Source organism: Gymnodraco acuticeps, unplaced genomic scaffold (assembly GCF_902827175.1).
Source record: "Gymnodraco acuticeps unplaced genomic scaffold, fGymAcu1.1, whole genome shotgun sequence".
Taxonomy (NCBI): Eukaryota; Metazoa; Chordata; class Actinopteri; order Perciformes; family Bathydraconidae; genus Gymnodraco; species Gymnodraco acuticeps.
In genome coordinates, this window is record NW_022990879.1 from 461,324 (window position 1) to 473,699 (window position 12,376).

Consider the following 12,376-nt stretch of genomic DNA (forward strand, 5'->3'; position numbering starts at 1 on the left):
TTTAGTCTCCTGTAATGGCGTTGTTTCCCCTTTGAGCTTTTTAAAAATGGATCATTAGAATATTTTGTCTCACTTGAGTTTTTGTACATTTTAGGTTTTTTCACCGTTTTGTTTTATAACTTATATGGTGATGCAATATTATCACATTTCCCATTTCTGCACAATAATAAACACTCAAAGGAAATAGGGTGATTTAAGGTAAGATATTTATAATTTATCCCCATGGGGAGATTTGTTTTGTACTTCTAGATATTTATAGTTTTGCCCGCTCACCATGGTGAACCTCTCCCTCTGGCAGACCATGCACAGGAGCTGCTTGGTGTCGGGGACCCAGTCTCTCCGGGCCGGGGGTTGTTCTGGAGGCTGGAACTTTGCAGAGGATCGATGTTTCTTCCCCGCGGAGCTGCGGTCCTTCTCCCTGTCGCTGCTGTTAGAGGAGAGCGTGTGTGTGGGGGTGCTGGCTGTGACACAACACAGGAGAAGGAAACAATCAGGAAAACCAAGAGGAACACAAGTTTAAAGAAATATTCAGCACCTGAACGAACCGTCTCTAAATTTAAACAATAACACAAGAGTTTGCGGGCGTAGGAGGAGAAAGAGGAGAATCATCAATAGAGAGGCGAAGTCCCTCCCTTTCCGGGCTCCTGGAAGGCCCTGGGACCTTACTTCGGAAAAAGTATGCATTGAAGTCAATGGAGAGAGAAAGATTATCTTTCGATCCCGTTTGAATTGTGCCACGAATTACACATATGATGTTTGTCAATTTAAAAGATAATTTTGTCAAAGTAAAAAAAAATAAAACGTGTCGTAAAACTGTGAAGTAAGACTTTTGTTTGTGAAACCGCTCAATGAACTACATCTCCCGTCTCGCTCCACACACCAAGACGGCCGTCACGTTGAAACATTTCACTTCTTTCTCTCAGAATGAGGCGGAAAGTATTAAAAGAGGTGAAAATCACTCCAAGTCTGGGCACGTTGAGAGCTGTGCACACACACAAGGGGAGTTAGTCGGTTCCTAAGAGCCAGCATGCGGGACCGGGACTCTGGGATTTGTAGTCTTTCTAGTTGCGTATTTTTCATAGTCTTATATTTCAACAGTTTTACGACAAACTGTGACTTTTTTGACTTGAAAATAATTTTTTTAAGATTGACAAACATCGTATGTGTAATTCGTGGCACAATTCAAACGGGATCGAAAGATAATCTTTCTCTCTCCATCGACTTCAATACATAGTTTTTCCGAAATAAGGTCCCATGGGGCGGAAGCAGATGGGCGGGACTTCGCCTCTCTATACAGATTTCTCTTCTCCTTTGATTAAAGGCGGTGAAAGCGGTAAATAAAGCACTTTCAATTTATATGGAAATACGCAACTGGAATAAAATAAATGTTTTAGATATGTCTGTACCTGTAGAAGGTGTTGGGGATTCGATCCTGCTGGAGGATAGGGAGCTGCTGTCCTGAGCCGGACACTGCATCAGAGAGTCCTGCAGGCTGATCACTGAGTCTGGAAAACAAGCAAATATTTAGAAAAAAAAGCAGCTGAAAGACATAACAGTAGTGACACAGATGTATAATGAATGTGTAATTTGTACTGCACATCGCTTATGCACATTTGAAATGTATATTGTATCTTTACTGCGGTTTTACCAATTAAATGACCAGTGTAACGTGTGAAATAGGCCGTAACCTGTACGCAAATATGGACTAATATCAGTAGCATCATGACCTGTAACTCGCAAAATAATAAGTGTAGTATTTGTGCTGAATATTGTTTGTGTGTTTTTCAGGTTAATTGCAAGCATTTCTTAGGTTTATGCTAATTGAGAGTGTTTATTGAGGCATCGCTCATTAGAACCTAGCTGAAAGCATGTGATGTGCTTGTGTTTCTGCAACTTCAAGTCAGATTGAAGAACAAAATATAATTTATTTGAATCAAATGCAATCCTTTAAGTCATTTTTTTTGTGTGCAACATTAACAAAGGTGTCTCTGCATTGGTCAGTGATCCTCAGAGATGGTGAAAGTACACACATCCTTTACTCAAGTAGAAGTACAGATACTCGTGTTTTAAAATACTCTGGTAAAAGTAGAAGTACTGACTAAACTTCTTTACTCAAGTCAAAGTAAAGAGGCTTTGAAATGTACTTCAGTAAAAAGTACCCATAACTAGCAGCTGTTTTAAAGAGTACCTGACCTCCCTTTATATTAATAGAACAATAATGTCATTGTTAGCTAATGAATGTTTCCATGCTGAACAACGGCAACATGACAACGTTTCCATTGGTCCCTCTTCTTTAGAGAAGACCAGGAAATGATGGATACACGGATCGTGTTCAAATCAATAGGCACGCAATGACTCTAAAGAATAATGATCACGCATCAAACACACATTCAGACTAAAGGAACCAGCTGTTTGGGAAATGAGAGAAGTAGAAAGTACAAGTATTTGAGTTCAACATGTAAGAAGTAGAAAGTACAGGTATTTGAGTTCAACATGTAAGAAGTAGAAAGTACAGGTATTTGAGTTCAACATGTAAGAAGTAGAAAGTACAGGTATTTGAGTTCAACATGTAAGAAGTAGAAAGTACAGGTATTTGAGTTCAACATGTAAGAAGTAGAAAGTACAGGTATTTGGGTTCAACATGTAAGAAGTAGAAAGTACAGGTATTTGGGTTCAACATGAGAGAAGTAGAAAGTACAGGTATTTGAGTTCAACATGTAAGAAGTAGAAAGTACAGGTATTTGAGTTCAACATGTAAGAAGTAGAAAGTACAGGTATTTGAGTTCAACATGTAAGAAGTAGAAAGTACAGGTATTTGGGTTCAACATGTAAGAAGTAGAAAGTACAGGTATTTGGGTTCAACATGAGAGAAGTAGAAAGTACAGGTATTTGAGTTCAACATGTAAGAAGTAGAAAGTACAGGTATTTGAGTTCAACATGTGAGAAGTAGAAAGTACAGGTATTTGAGTTCAACATGTAAGAAGTAGAAAGTACAGGTATTTGGGTTCAACATGTAAGAAGTAGAAAGTACAGGTATTTGGGTTCAACATGTAAGAAGTAGAAAGTACAGGTATTTGTGTTCAACATGTAGAAAGTAGAAAGTACAGGTATTTGAGTTCAACATGTAAGAAGTAGAAAGTACAGGTATTTGAGTTCAACATGTAAGAAGTAGAAAGTACAGGTATTTGAGTTCAACATGTAAGAAGTAGAAAGTACAGGTATTTGGGTTCAACATCTAAGAAGTAGAAAGTACAGGTATTTGTGTTCAACATGTGAGAAGTAGAAAGTACAGGTATTTGGGTTCAACATGTAAGAAGTAGAAAGTACAGGTATTTGTGTTCAACATGTAAGAAGTAGAAAGTTCAGGTATTTGAGTTCAACATGTAAGAAGTAGAAAGTACAGGTATTTGAGTTCAACATGTGAGAAGTAGAAAGTACAGGTATTTGAGTTCAACATGTAAGAAGTAGAAAGTACAGGTATTTGAGTTCAACATGTGAGAAGTAGAAAGTACAGGTATTTGTGTTCAACATGTAAGAAGTAGAAAGTACAGGTATTTGTGTTCAACATGTAAGAAGTAGAAAGTACAGGTATTTGTGTTCAACATGTAAGAAGTAGAAAGTACAGGTATTTGAGTTCAACATGTGAGAAGTAGAAAGTACAGGTATTTGTGTTCAACATGTAAGAAGTAGAAAGTACAGGTATTTTAGTTCAACATGTGAGAAGTAGAAAGTACAGGTATTTGGGTTCAACATGTAAGAAGTAGAAAGTACAGGTATTTGTGTTCAACATGTAAGAAGTAGAAAGTACAGGTATTTGTGTTCAACATGTAAGAAGTAGAAAGTACAGGTATTTGTGCTCAACATGTAAGAAGTAGAAAGTACAGGTATTTGGGTTCAAAATGTAAGAAGTAAAAGTAAAAAGTCGTCAGAAAAATAAGTAGTGGAGTAAAGTACTGATACCAGGACAATGTACTTACAGTAAGTACAGCAACGAAGTATTTGTACTCCACTACTTCCCACCTCACTATAATCACCCACCTGAGCGGCTCCTCTCTCTGGGAGCGCAGGAGAAGTCGAGCGCCTTGCCGCCGTATTCTGCCAGAAGTTTATCGATGTCCTCTGAGCTGAAGCCGGCCTCCTGACCAATCACGAGGCTGCGCAGCGTTCGCACCGCCACCTCCGCCCAGTCCACCTTCAGGTTCATCAGCAGCTGCTCCAGCATCAGCAGCGGCTCCGACAGCAGCGGGAAGTAATCCTGCCGGGCGGACGAGGGCAGCGTCAGCAACACCTGCAGGGTAACACACATCCAGAGACATTAACGCTTATTTTATTGCCATTGAGATGTTGACATTTTTAAATGTTTATTTCTAGACTTTACATTTGTACTGTACAATGTCATGTCTTTTTATGCTGCTGCAACATAAACATTTCCCAACATGGGATCAATAAAGTACTTCTTATCTTAACATGAAGATGTGTGAAAACAATGCTTCAACAGCATCATATGCAAAAAATCTGCATTCAAATGTTTAAAGAGGATTAATATTACATTACATGTTACTTGTTAGACGCTTTTATCCAAAGCGACTTACTCAATACTGTGGACAATCCCCACAGGAGCAATTTGGGTCTCAGGGACACAACGACATGCTGACTGCAGTGGGGTTTGAACCCGTGGCCTCCCTTAATATATATATATATCTCCTTTATTTAACCAGGTAAAAACATCTCATTGAGATTAGAATCTCGACCTGGCCAAGAAGGGCAGCATGAACAAAGTTACAACGGATAAAACACAAACAATACAGGCAGACGAAATATATTCGTATATTGTATACTACAAATATTGATCTTCTATTGGAATTAAGTGGACATAGAGAAGAGGCAGCAGTGATGAAGTTTACATGTTCTTAAATTATTTATATATTAAACAATTGAAATACTGATTTAAAGAAATGATAGTGTGTAACTTGACCACAGACCTTGGAGCCCAGATGCAGGGCGTGGATGTGGCGTCTTCGTGCCGGAGACACCTGCCTCTGGAAGTGCAGAGTGAGGAAGTCGGCCAGGAAGTGACATGCAGGCAGACCGGGGCGGAGGTCCAGAGCTCGCTCACACACATCCAGACCCAACGCAGAGTCCGAGAGGCCCTCCAGCAACTGAAAAACAAAGAGTGAGGGAGAAAGGAAGGAGAGAGAACAGTGTTTTTGACACATTTGTACACGCTTTACAACATCAGGAAGATACGTCCCCAGCTGACCCAGAAAGCGACTCAGGTTCTGGTCCAGGCTCTCACGCCTAGACTACTGCAACTCCCTCCTGGCTGGTCTACCTGCATGTGCCATCCGACCTCTGCAGCTCATCCAGAATGCAGCGGCTCGTCTGGTCTTCAACCTTCCTAAATTCTCCCACACCACTCCGCTCCTCCGCTCCCTTCACTGGCTTCCGGTAACTGCTAGAATCCACTTCAAGACACTGGTACTTGCGTACCATGCTGCGAATGGATCTGGCCCTTCCTACATCCAGGACATGGTTAAACCGTACACCCCAGCACGTGCACTACGCTCTGCATCAGCCAAACGGCTCGCTGCACCCTCGCTGCGAGGGGGACCCAAGTTCCCATCAGCAAAAACACGTGGGTTTGCTATCCTGGCTCCAAGATGGTGGAATGAGCTCCCCATTGACATCAGGACGGCAGATAGCTTGCACATCTTCCGGCGCAGACTGAAAATCATCTCTTTCGACTCCACTTCGAGCGATAGAATTATTAACAAAGCACTTTTATACTAATAAAGGACTGGCTTACCTAAAGCCAGTTGAGTAGCACTTGAAATGTTTTTGCTCTATGAAACCTGATGTACTTATATGATTCTGTTTTCTTCAAGTTTGTATTTTGTTGGTCGAACGCACTTATTGTAAGTCGCTTTGGATAAAAGCGTCAGCTAAATGCAATTTAATGTAATGTAATTTGTGTTTTTATATTTGCACAGATTTTTTAACTGCAGCGCATTTTCATCCCACAATAAGAATGTTAAACACCTGAACTTTAGAAATAACATCCATAACATTCCTCTGTTTGCAACTTACATAAATATCAATATTCCAATTACTGTATAGAGACTATTCTGCACTGTTTCTATTATATTCTGTTTTATTGTTGTTGCACTGTTGGAGGAGCCTGTGACCTCAGATGTTCATTGACATATCTACACTGCAGCTTTGATCACATGACAATAAAAGCCTTGAATCTTTTAGACTAATGGACGTGTTGTGGGCTGCAATGCATTTGCACCTGTCACCGTACTTTCTCGTATCGTATAATCAAAGTCTTTATCGTATCGTATAATTATCATCATTGTGTCGAGTTATTTAGGATCTGAATTTAAGAGGACATGAAGCAGTGTTGACCTGGAAAGCTTCATCCGTCTGTCCCTTCTCCAGCAGGTGAAGTAAATGCTCCGTCTGAAGCTTCAGTTTCAGCCGATCAGAAACAGGATAGAGATCCACCCACTGAGCACACAGAGCAAACTCCTGCAGAAAATAAAGACAAGAGAAATCCCATGACAGTATATTGTATAGACACAACACACTACAGGTAAGGCAACACCACAACGGCACAATACATGAGTAACACATGCGTCACTTCCGGGCAAAAAGTACGTCTCCGCCCACTTTTGGGGGAAAACAAAGCTGTCATTTGAACGGCGGTCAATACAGATTCTGAAGTTTTTGCCAATCCGATCAGAAATGTAAGAAAACTGTGGATTTGTGGATCTTCAAAGAGCTCGATCACGATGGCCAGACAGGCAAACATTACATTAACTCATTGGAAATCGACGAGCGGGCTCGATATATGGTTAAATATAGCAGTAGGCGATCGATGTCCATAGATGAGAGTAACATCTACGTCACTTTACGGCCCCGCCCACTTTTGGGGGAAACCAACGCTGTCATTTGAACGGCGATGAAGCCTGAAGCCACAGAGATCTTCTGTTTCCGTCCTTTCTTCTTAGAGGAAATCCAGAAACACTGAACTCTGGATTTGTTTTAATGTTTGAGGTGCAATAAACGACACAGCAGCTTGTTGGCATGATACAACTATTATTTTCCGCCTCGCTCATGAGAGTAACAGCCGGAGAAATTACAGCCTCGCCTACTGATTTTAATTGAACCATATATCGAGCCCGATCGTCGATTTCCAATGATTTAATGTAATTGTTTGATTGATTGATTGTTGATTGGCCATCGTGATCGGGCTCTTTGAAGTTCAGAAAATCCACGGTTTTCAAACATTTCTGATCGGATTGGCAAAAACTTCAGAATTTGTATTGACCGCCGTTCAAATGACAGCTTTGTTTTCCCCCAAAAGTGGGCGGGGCCGTAATTTTCGCCCGGAGGTGACGTAGGTGTTACTCTCATCTATAGGGCCTCTTTAATATCACCACAATTACAAAAATAAATGACAGTAACATTTGGTACAGTAAAATTATGATGATATGTGTATGTCTCTTAATGTCCACTATGTTTGTATATGTACATGTATGCGGAACTGCGGGACGGAGTCCAGAACAAATGTCCTTACGGGGACAATAAAGTATATCGTATCGTAAATTAAGTGCTAAGATCTTGTCTGACATAATACGATGTGAGATTGTTTGTGACATAAGGTGAGCTGAACCTACTTTAGCCTCCATCATCTTAGATAAAATGGTCTCAGAGTTTGTCTTGGACTCGGTCTTCAGCTCCTGCCAGGTCGCCCACGGCAGAGGAGGCTTCAAATTCAACATCTGTGACAAGAGAAGAAGAAACTTGGCAAGATGCACATTTACATTTTTTACACTGAAGAGTTGAAGTCATGCCAAACAAGACAAAACATGTGCTGCATCTCAAACTCACAATACAGGATAAACAAAGATTATAGTGTTTTAAAAAGTACTGACAGTTACACAAACTCACCTTAATGATGATTAAAGAGACAAGCGTGTGAGTTAGTGAATGGGTTTCTCCCCCCCACTTTACCCCTCAACATTTTTCTTCTCTCAACACACTTCAGCTCTTAATTTGATAATAAACAACTGTATTTATAAAGCACCTTTCATGCTTGACGCAGCCCAAAGTGCTTTACAGAGTATGACTTCAAATGGGAGGCTTTTCCACAGCTTGGGGCGATATAAAAACAGAAAGCTGCCTCCCCAGTTTTCTTGTAATGCACTTTAAATGTACCCATTTATAGATGTCCAGTTGTTTCTTCTTGAGCTCCAGGTCGTTCCTCAGCGAGGCCTCGGTGTCGGGGTCGTTGAGGCAGAAGTCGAGCAGCTCGAGGCAGGCGGACAGAGGCCAGCGATGAAGAGCCTGCAGGGCAACTCGAGCTCTCAGATCTGCATCCTGCACCCGGAACAGCTGACTTATCCCTGCATCTCCATCTGAGCATAGAGACAAAGGTATACAAACATGTTAGTTACATTAAAAGTAATTATGCAATTGTATTAAAGGTCACCTATTATGCAAAATCCACTTGTTCACGTCTCTTCTACATCAACATGTGTCCCCTCTTCTTCATGTCTCTTCTACATCAACATGTGTCCCCTCTTCTTCATGTCTCTTCTACATCAACATGTGTCCCCTCTTCTTCATGTCTCTTCTACATCAACATGTGTCCCCTCTTCTTCATGTCTCTTCTACATCAACATGTGTCCCCTCTTCTTCATGTCTCTTCTACATCAACATGTGTCCCCTCTTCTTCATGTCTCTTCTACATCAACATGTGTCCCCTCTTCTTCATGTCTCTTCTACATCAACATGTGTCCCCTCTTCTTCATGTCTCTTCTACATCAACATGTGTCCCCTCTTCTTCATGTCTCTTCTACATCAACATGTGTCCCCTTTTCCTCATGTCTCTTCTACATCAACATGTGTCCCCTCTGTGGAAAGAGACTCTGAAAGTTTCAGGAACAAATATTCTCTCTCTTTTTGTCCTGATCCAGTTTTATAAAAACCTGTCTGAAAATGAGCTGATCAGATTTTGGCCACTTTATGCTTGTGTAACCATTAGCCAATCAGCAACCAAGGTAACCCCCCCCCCCCTTATCACCTTAATCTCCTCCTAGAGCACCATTGTGTTCCTTTTAGGGATGCTCCGATCGATCGGCCGACGATCGTTATCGGCCGATATTCACTCTCTGCCGATCGATCGGTGCTCTCTATAAAGGCCGATCAGGAGAGCCGATCACATGACGTAAAATACATGACACTTTTCTCTGTGCGGCAAAACAAGCTCGCCAAAATGGCTTCACCGGTCTGGCAGTATGTTAAGGTGTCCGAAAATATCAATAAAATAGCGGTATGCAACGTGTGTGAAGCAGAAATCCTGCAGCTCCGCCCGCTGTGACGGACCGGTGAGCGGAGCAGAACACACACTAAGAGTTAGACCTAACTGTGACGACGATTATGTTGGTTGTCGTTTGTGGAAGCTCCAGTAACTGAGTTTTAAACATCACTTTAAATGGAAGATCCCCATAGGCCACGCCCACTCGATCGGATCGGCCGATACTGATTCTGGCGATCGGCCCCAAAATTGGCGATCGGAGCATCCCTAGTTCTTTGTAACCAAATGTCTCTCAGAGGGGCGTGGGGAGGGGCTCCTTATTTTCATCTAAAGTAACAGACAGAGAATCAGCACTTTGGAAACAGGGCTGAAACAGAGGGGATTATGGGATGCTGCAATGATCTGTTTGGTGTTTCAGCCAATCAGAGACATGCTCTGTATATATCTGAGACCTGGGATATATTGATGAAGAACAGTATAATAGGCGACCTTTAAGGAATCCACATTACTTTTATCCTATTTGCTATAACTGTCGCTATGTCCTGACAGTAGAGGAAACATTTTCTTTTTTGTAGACTATTTGTCATTTGAAGGATACAACAGTTTAGCAAATTTGATAACAATCTATTAGTTACTATAATCATAACAATCCCACATGTCATTTATAAAGGTTTCGAACTGAGCCTTAAATATGCAGAAAAGTTGAATTTTTAATATTTACAATATTTTCTTCCTTTAATACATACGTTTTATTGCTTATATACCTTGTTGTTTAATATAAATAATTTTTTAAATATTATTATTTTGTACTATTTTGTGTTTTTGTATGGATTTCTTTAAATTTAGTTTTTTATTTTGCCATCATATCCTATCCACCTTTAAATCAGAATATTTGTTAACTGTATTTTTGAAGTGCAGACTCCCAACAAAAGTATTTCACATGCCTGCACTCGTATAACTGTATACAGACTTTTTGCACTACTTTGTATTTTTGTATTCTATTATATATGTTGCATTGTGGGAGGAGCTCAGGTCAGAAGAATGTCATTGCCATTTCTACACTGTAGCTTTGTGCACATGACAATAAAACCTTTGAATCTTGAATCTTGCTTGTCTCACCCTCTAAGGCGGCGCAGGCGAGCAGGCGGTCCCTCAGCGCCCCCTGCTGGCTGCAGCGCTGCCCGTACAGCTCCAGCAGGCTGAGAGCTCGGCTCAGGTCTCGGGAGGAGAGAGATTTCTGGAAGGCTTCCGCTGCCAGAGCCTGGAAAACTTCCTCCTGAGGCCCCGACAGCAGCAGACTGACCAGGGGTTTCCCACAGAGAAGCGCCCCCAGTCCTGCACTGTCCTCACCTTCATTACCCAGGGAAGGGGAAGAAGAAGAAGAATCAGGTTTATTACCAGTTAGGTTCACACGTACAAGGAATTTCACTAGGTGCATACATAAACATATATATTTTTTTAAATAACACAGATCAGGGTATATGCAGGAATCCTGAAGTCACATGTAAGACCTTTTAAGACCTTTTTTAAGACCCTTTCCATACATTTTAAGACCTCATCGCCACTTGGAGTTTTAACCGGTTACCTTGGCGACACACTTTACCTCACATTGACTATATACAGAATTGATTGTCCTTCCTCCTTATCTTCCAACCATTTGGACGCAGACTTGCATTTCCCCATAACGATGTTGTTTAACAACCGGCGTAAACGGACCTTCGCGCTATCAAGCAGTGAGCGTGCGATGTCCTGTTCAGATGACGTCAAATCCAACGGGATGCCATCAATAAACTACAGAATCACACTACACACCTACGCCATGATTACATTCAGGCCGACTGTAGAATACAACCTCTTTGGACCATTTATATACTTATTGAAAACAAGCTACAAAATGTAATACCTTGGAAAATGCCGTTTAATACTTTTTAATAGCCTTCATTTTCTCACCTCTTCAATCTGGCTTTTAATGTGTGATTGTTTTTGTATTATTTGACTTTAACTTTAACTATATATTTATTTGTTGTTCCTTTCTTTTCTCTTCACTATATCTGTAAAGCGTCTTTGAGCACCTGTAAAAGCGCTAACAAATTAAATGTATTATTATTATTATTAATTTTCGCTTTTAATACTTTTTAAGACCCCGCGGACCCCCTGCAGATAGCAAACTATATTAAGAACACTGTAATAAAAAGATAGCAATACAATAAAGCAGTCATTTACATTGAAATAGAATGCTAGCGATATTGTCAACATTGTGTGCATTAATGTAATAAAGCAGAAGACATTCACTCACTATTTGTTTTAACCGCCCCTAGTCCTACACTGTCCTCACCTTCATTACCCAGGGAGCCCAGCAGGGGTTCAGCCATGGTATGGAGGTACGCCTGGAGGATTGGGAACTCCTTCAGGAGGGCGTCTGCTTCCCGGGAAATCTGCTCTCCATCTAGCACGACTTCTTTCCGGTTGCTGCGGAAATAACCCGACCATCCGGAGGGTTGTGATCGAGCCGTTTCTCCTTTACAGGCGCTCAGACACGCCAAGGTCGCCAGTAGTGGGGAGCGGGACTTTAGGAAAGACAGGGCTGATGGTGTGAGGAGGAAGGAGCTTGCGGTGGAGGAGGAAGAGGAGGAGGAGGAGGAAGAAGAAGGAGGTGAGGTGGAGAGGTTAGTGGGTGCAGAGGAAGGCTCTTCCACTGAGGCATCAGACTCAGAGCTGGCGTCAGACTGAGTTTCTGTGATTCCCAGAGTGGACATGTGCTCCTGAGCGTGCTGCTGGAGAAGGAGTGATAAATTAGCGACTCCAAACACTCCACCGTCTTTGTTTTGGGGACTGGAGACATCCCTGGAGCTGGAGACCCACACAGGAAGAGCCTCACAGCATCTCTGCACGATCACCTGCTGGACGCTCAGACGCAGACGCTCCTGCTGCAGCAAGGACAGAACTCTGCAGGAGACACAGGAGGGGACATATTAAAGTCAGATGCTGCCTTCACACCACCCCTAAACGTTTCATTCATCAAGTTGTTTGTCTTATTTTCCTCTTCACAGT

At 41.6% G+C, this 12,376-nt stretch overlaps 1 protein-coding gene across 1 annotated transcript in view; it reads right to left on the reverse strand.

The window, feature by feature from the left end:
* zfyve26 (zinc finger, FYVE domain containing 26) overlaps positions 1-12,376 on the reverse strand; it is a 67,167-nt gene that overhangs the window by 23,731 nt on the left and 31,060 nt on the right. Inside the window, 9 exon segments of the mRNA XM_034233403.1 lie at positions 274-461; positions 1,407-1,505; positions 4,039-4,288; positions 4,983-5,159; positions 6,409-6,531; positions 7,683-7,787; positions 8,224-8,423; positions 10,445-10,675; positions 11,622-12,271. Coding sequence (XP_034089294.1) covers positions 274-461; positions 1,407-1,505; positions 4,039-4,288; positions 4,983-5,159; positions 6,409-6,531; positions 7,683-7,787; positions 8,224-8,423; positions 10,445-10,675; positions 11,622-12,271 — 2,023 coding nt within the window.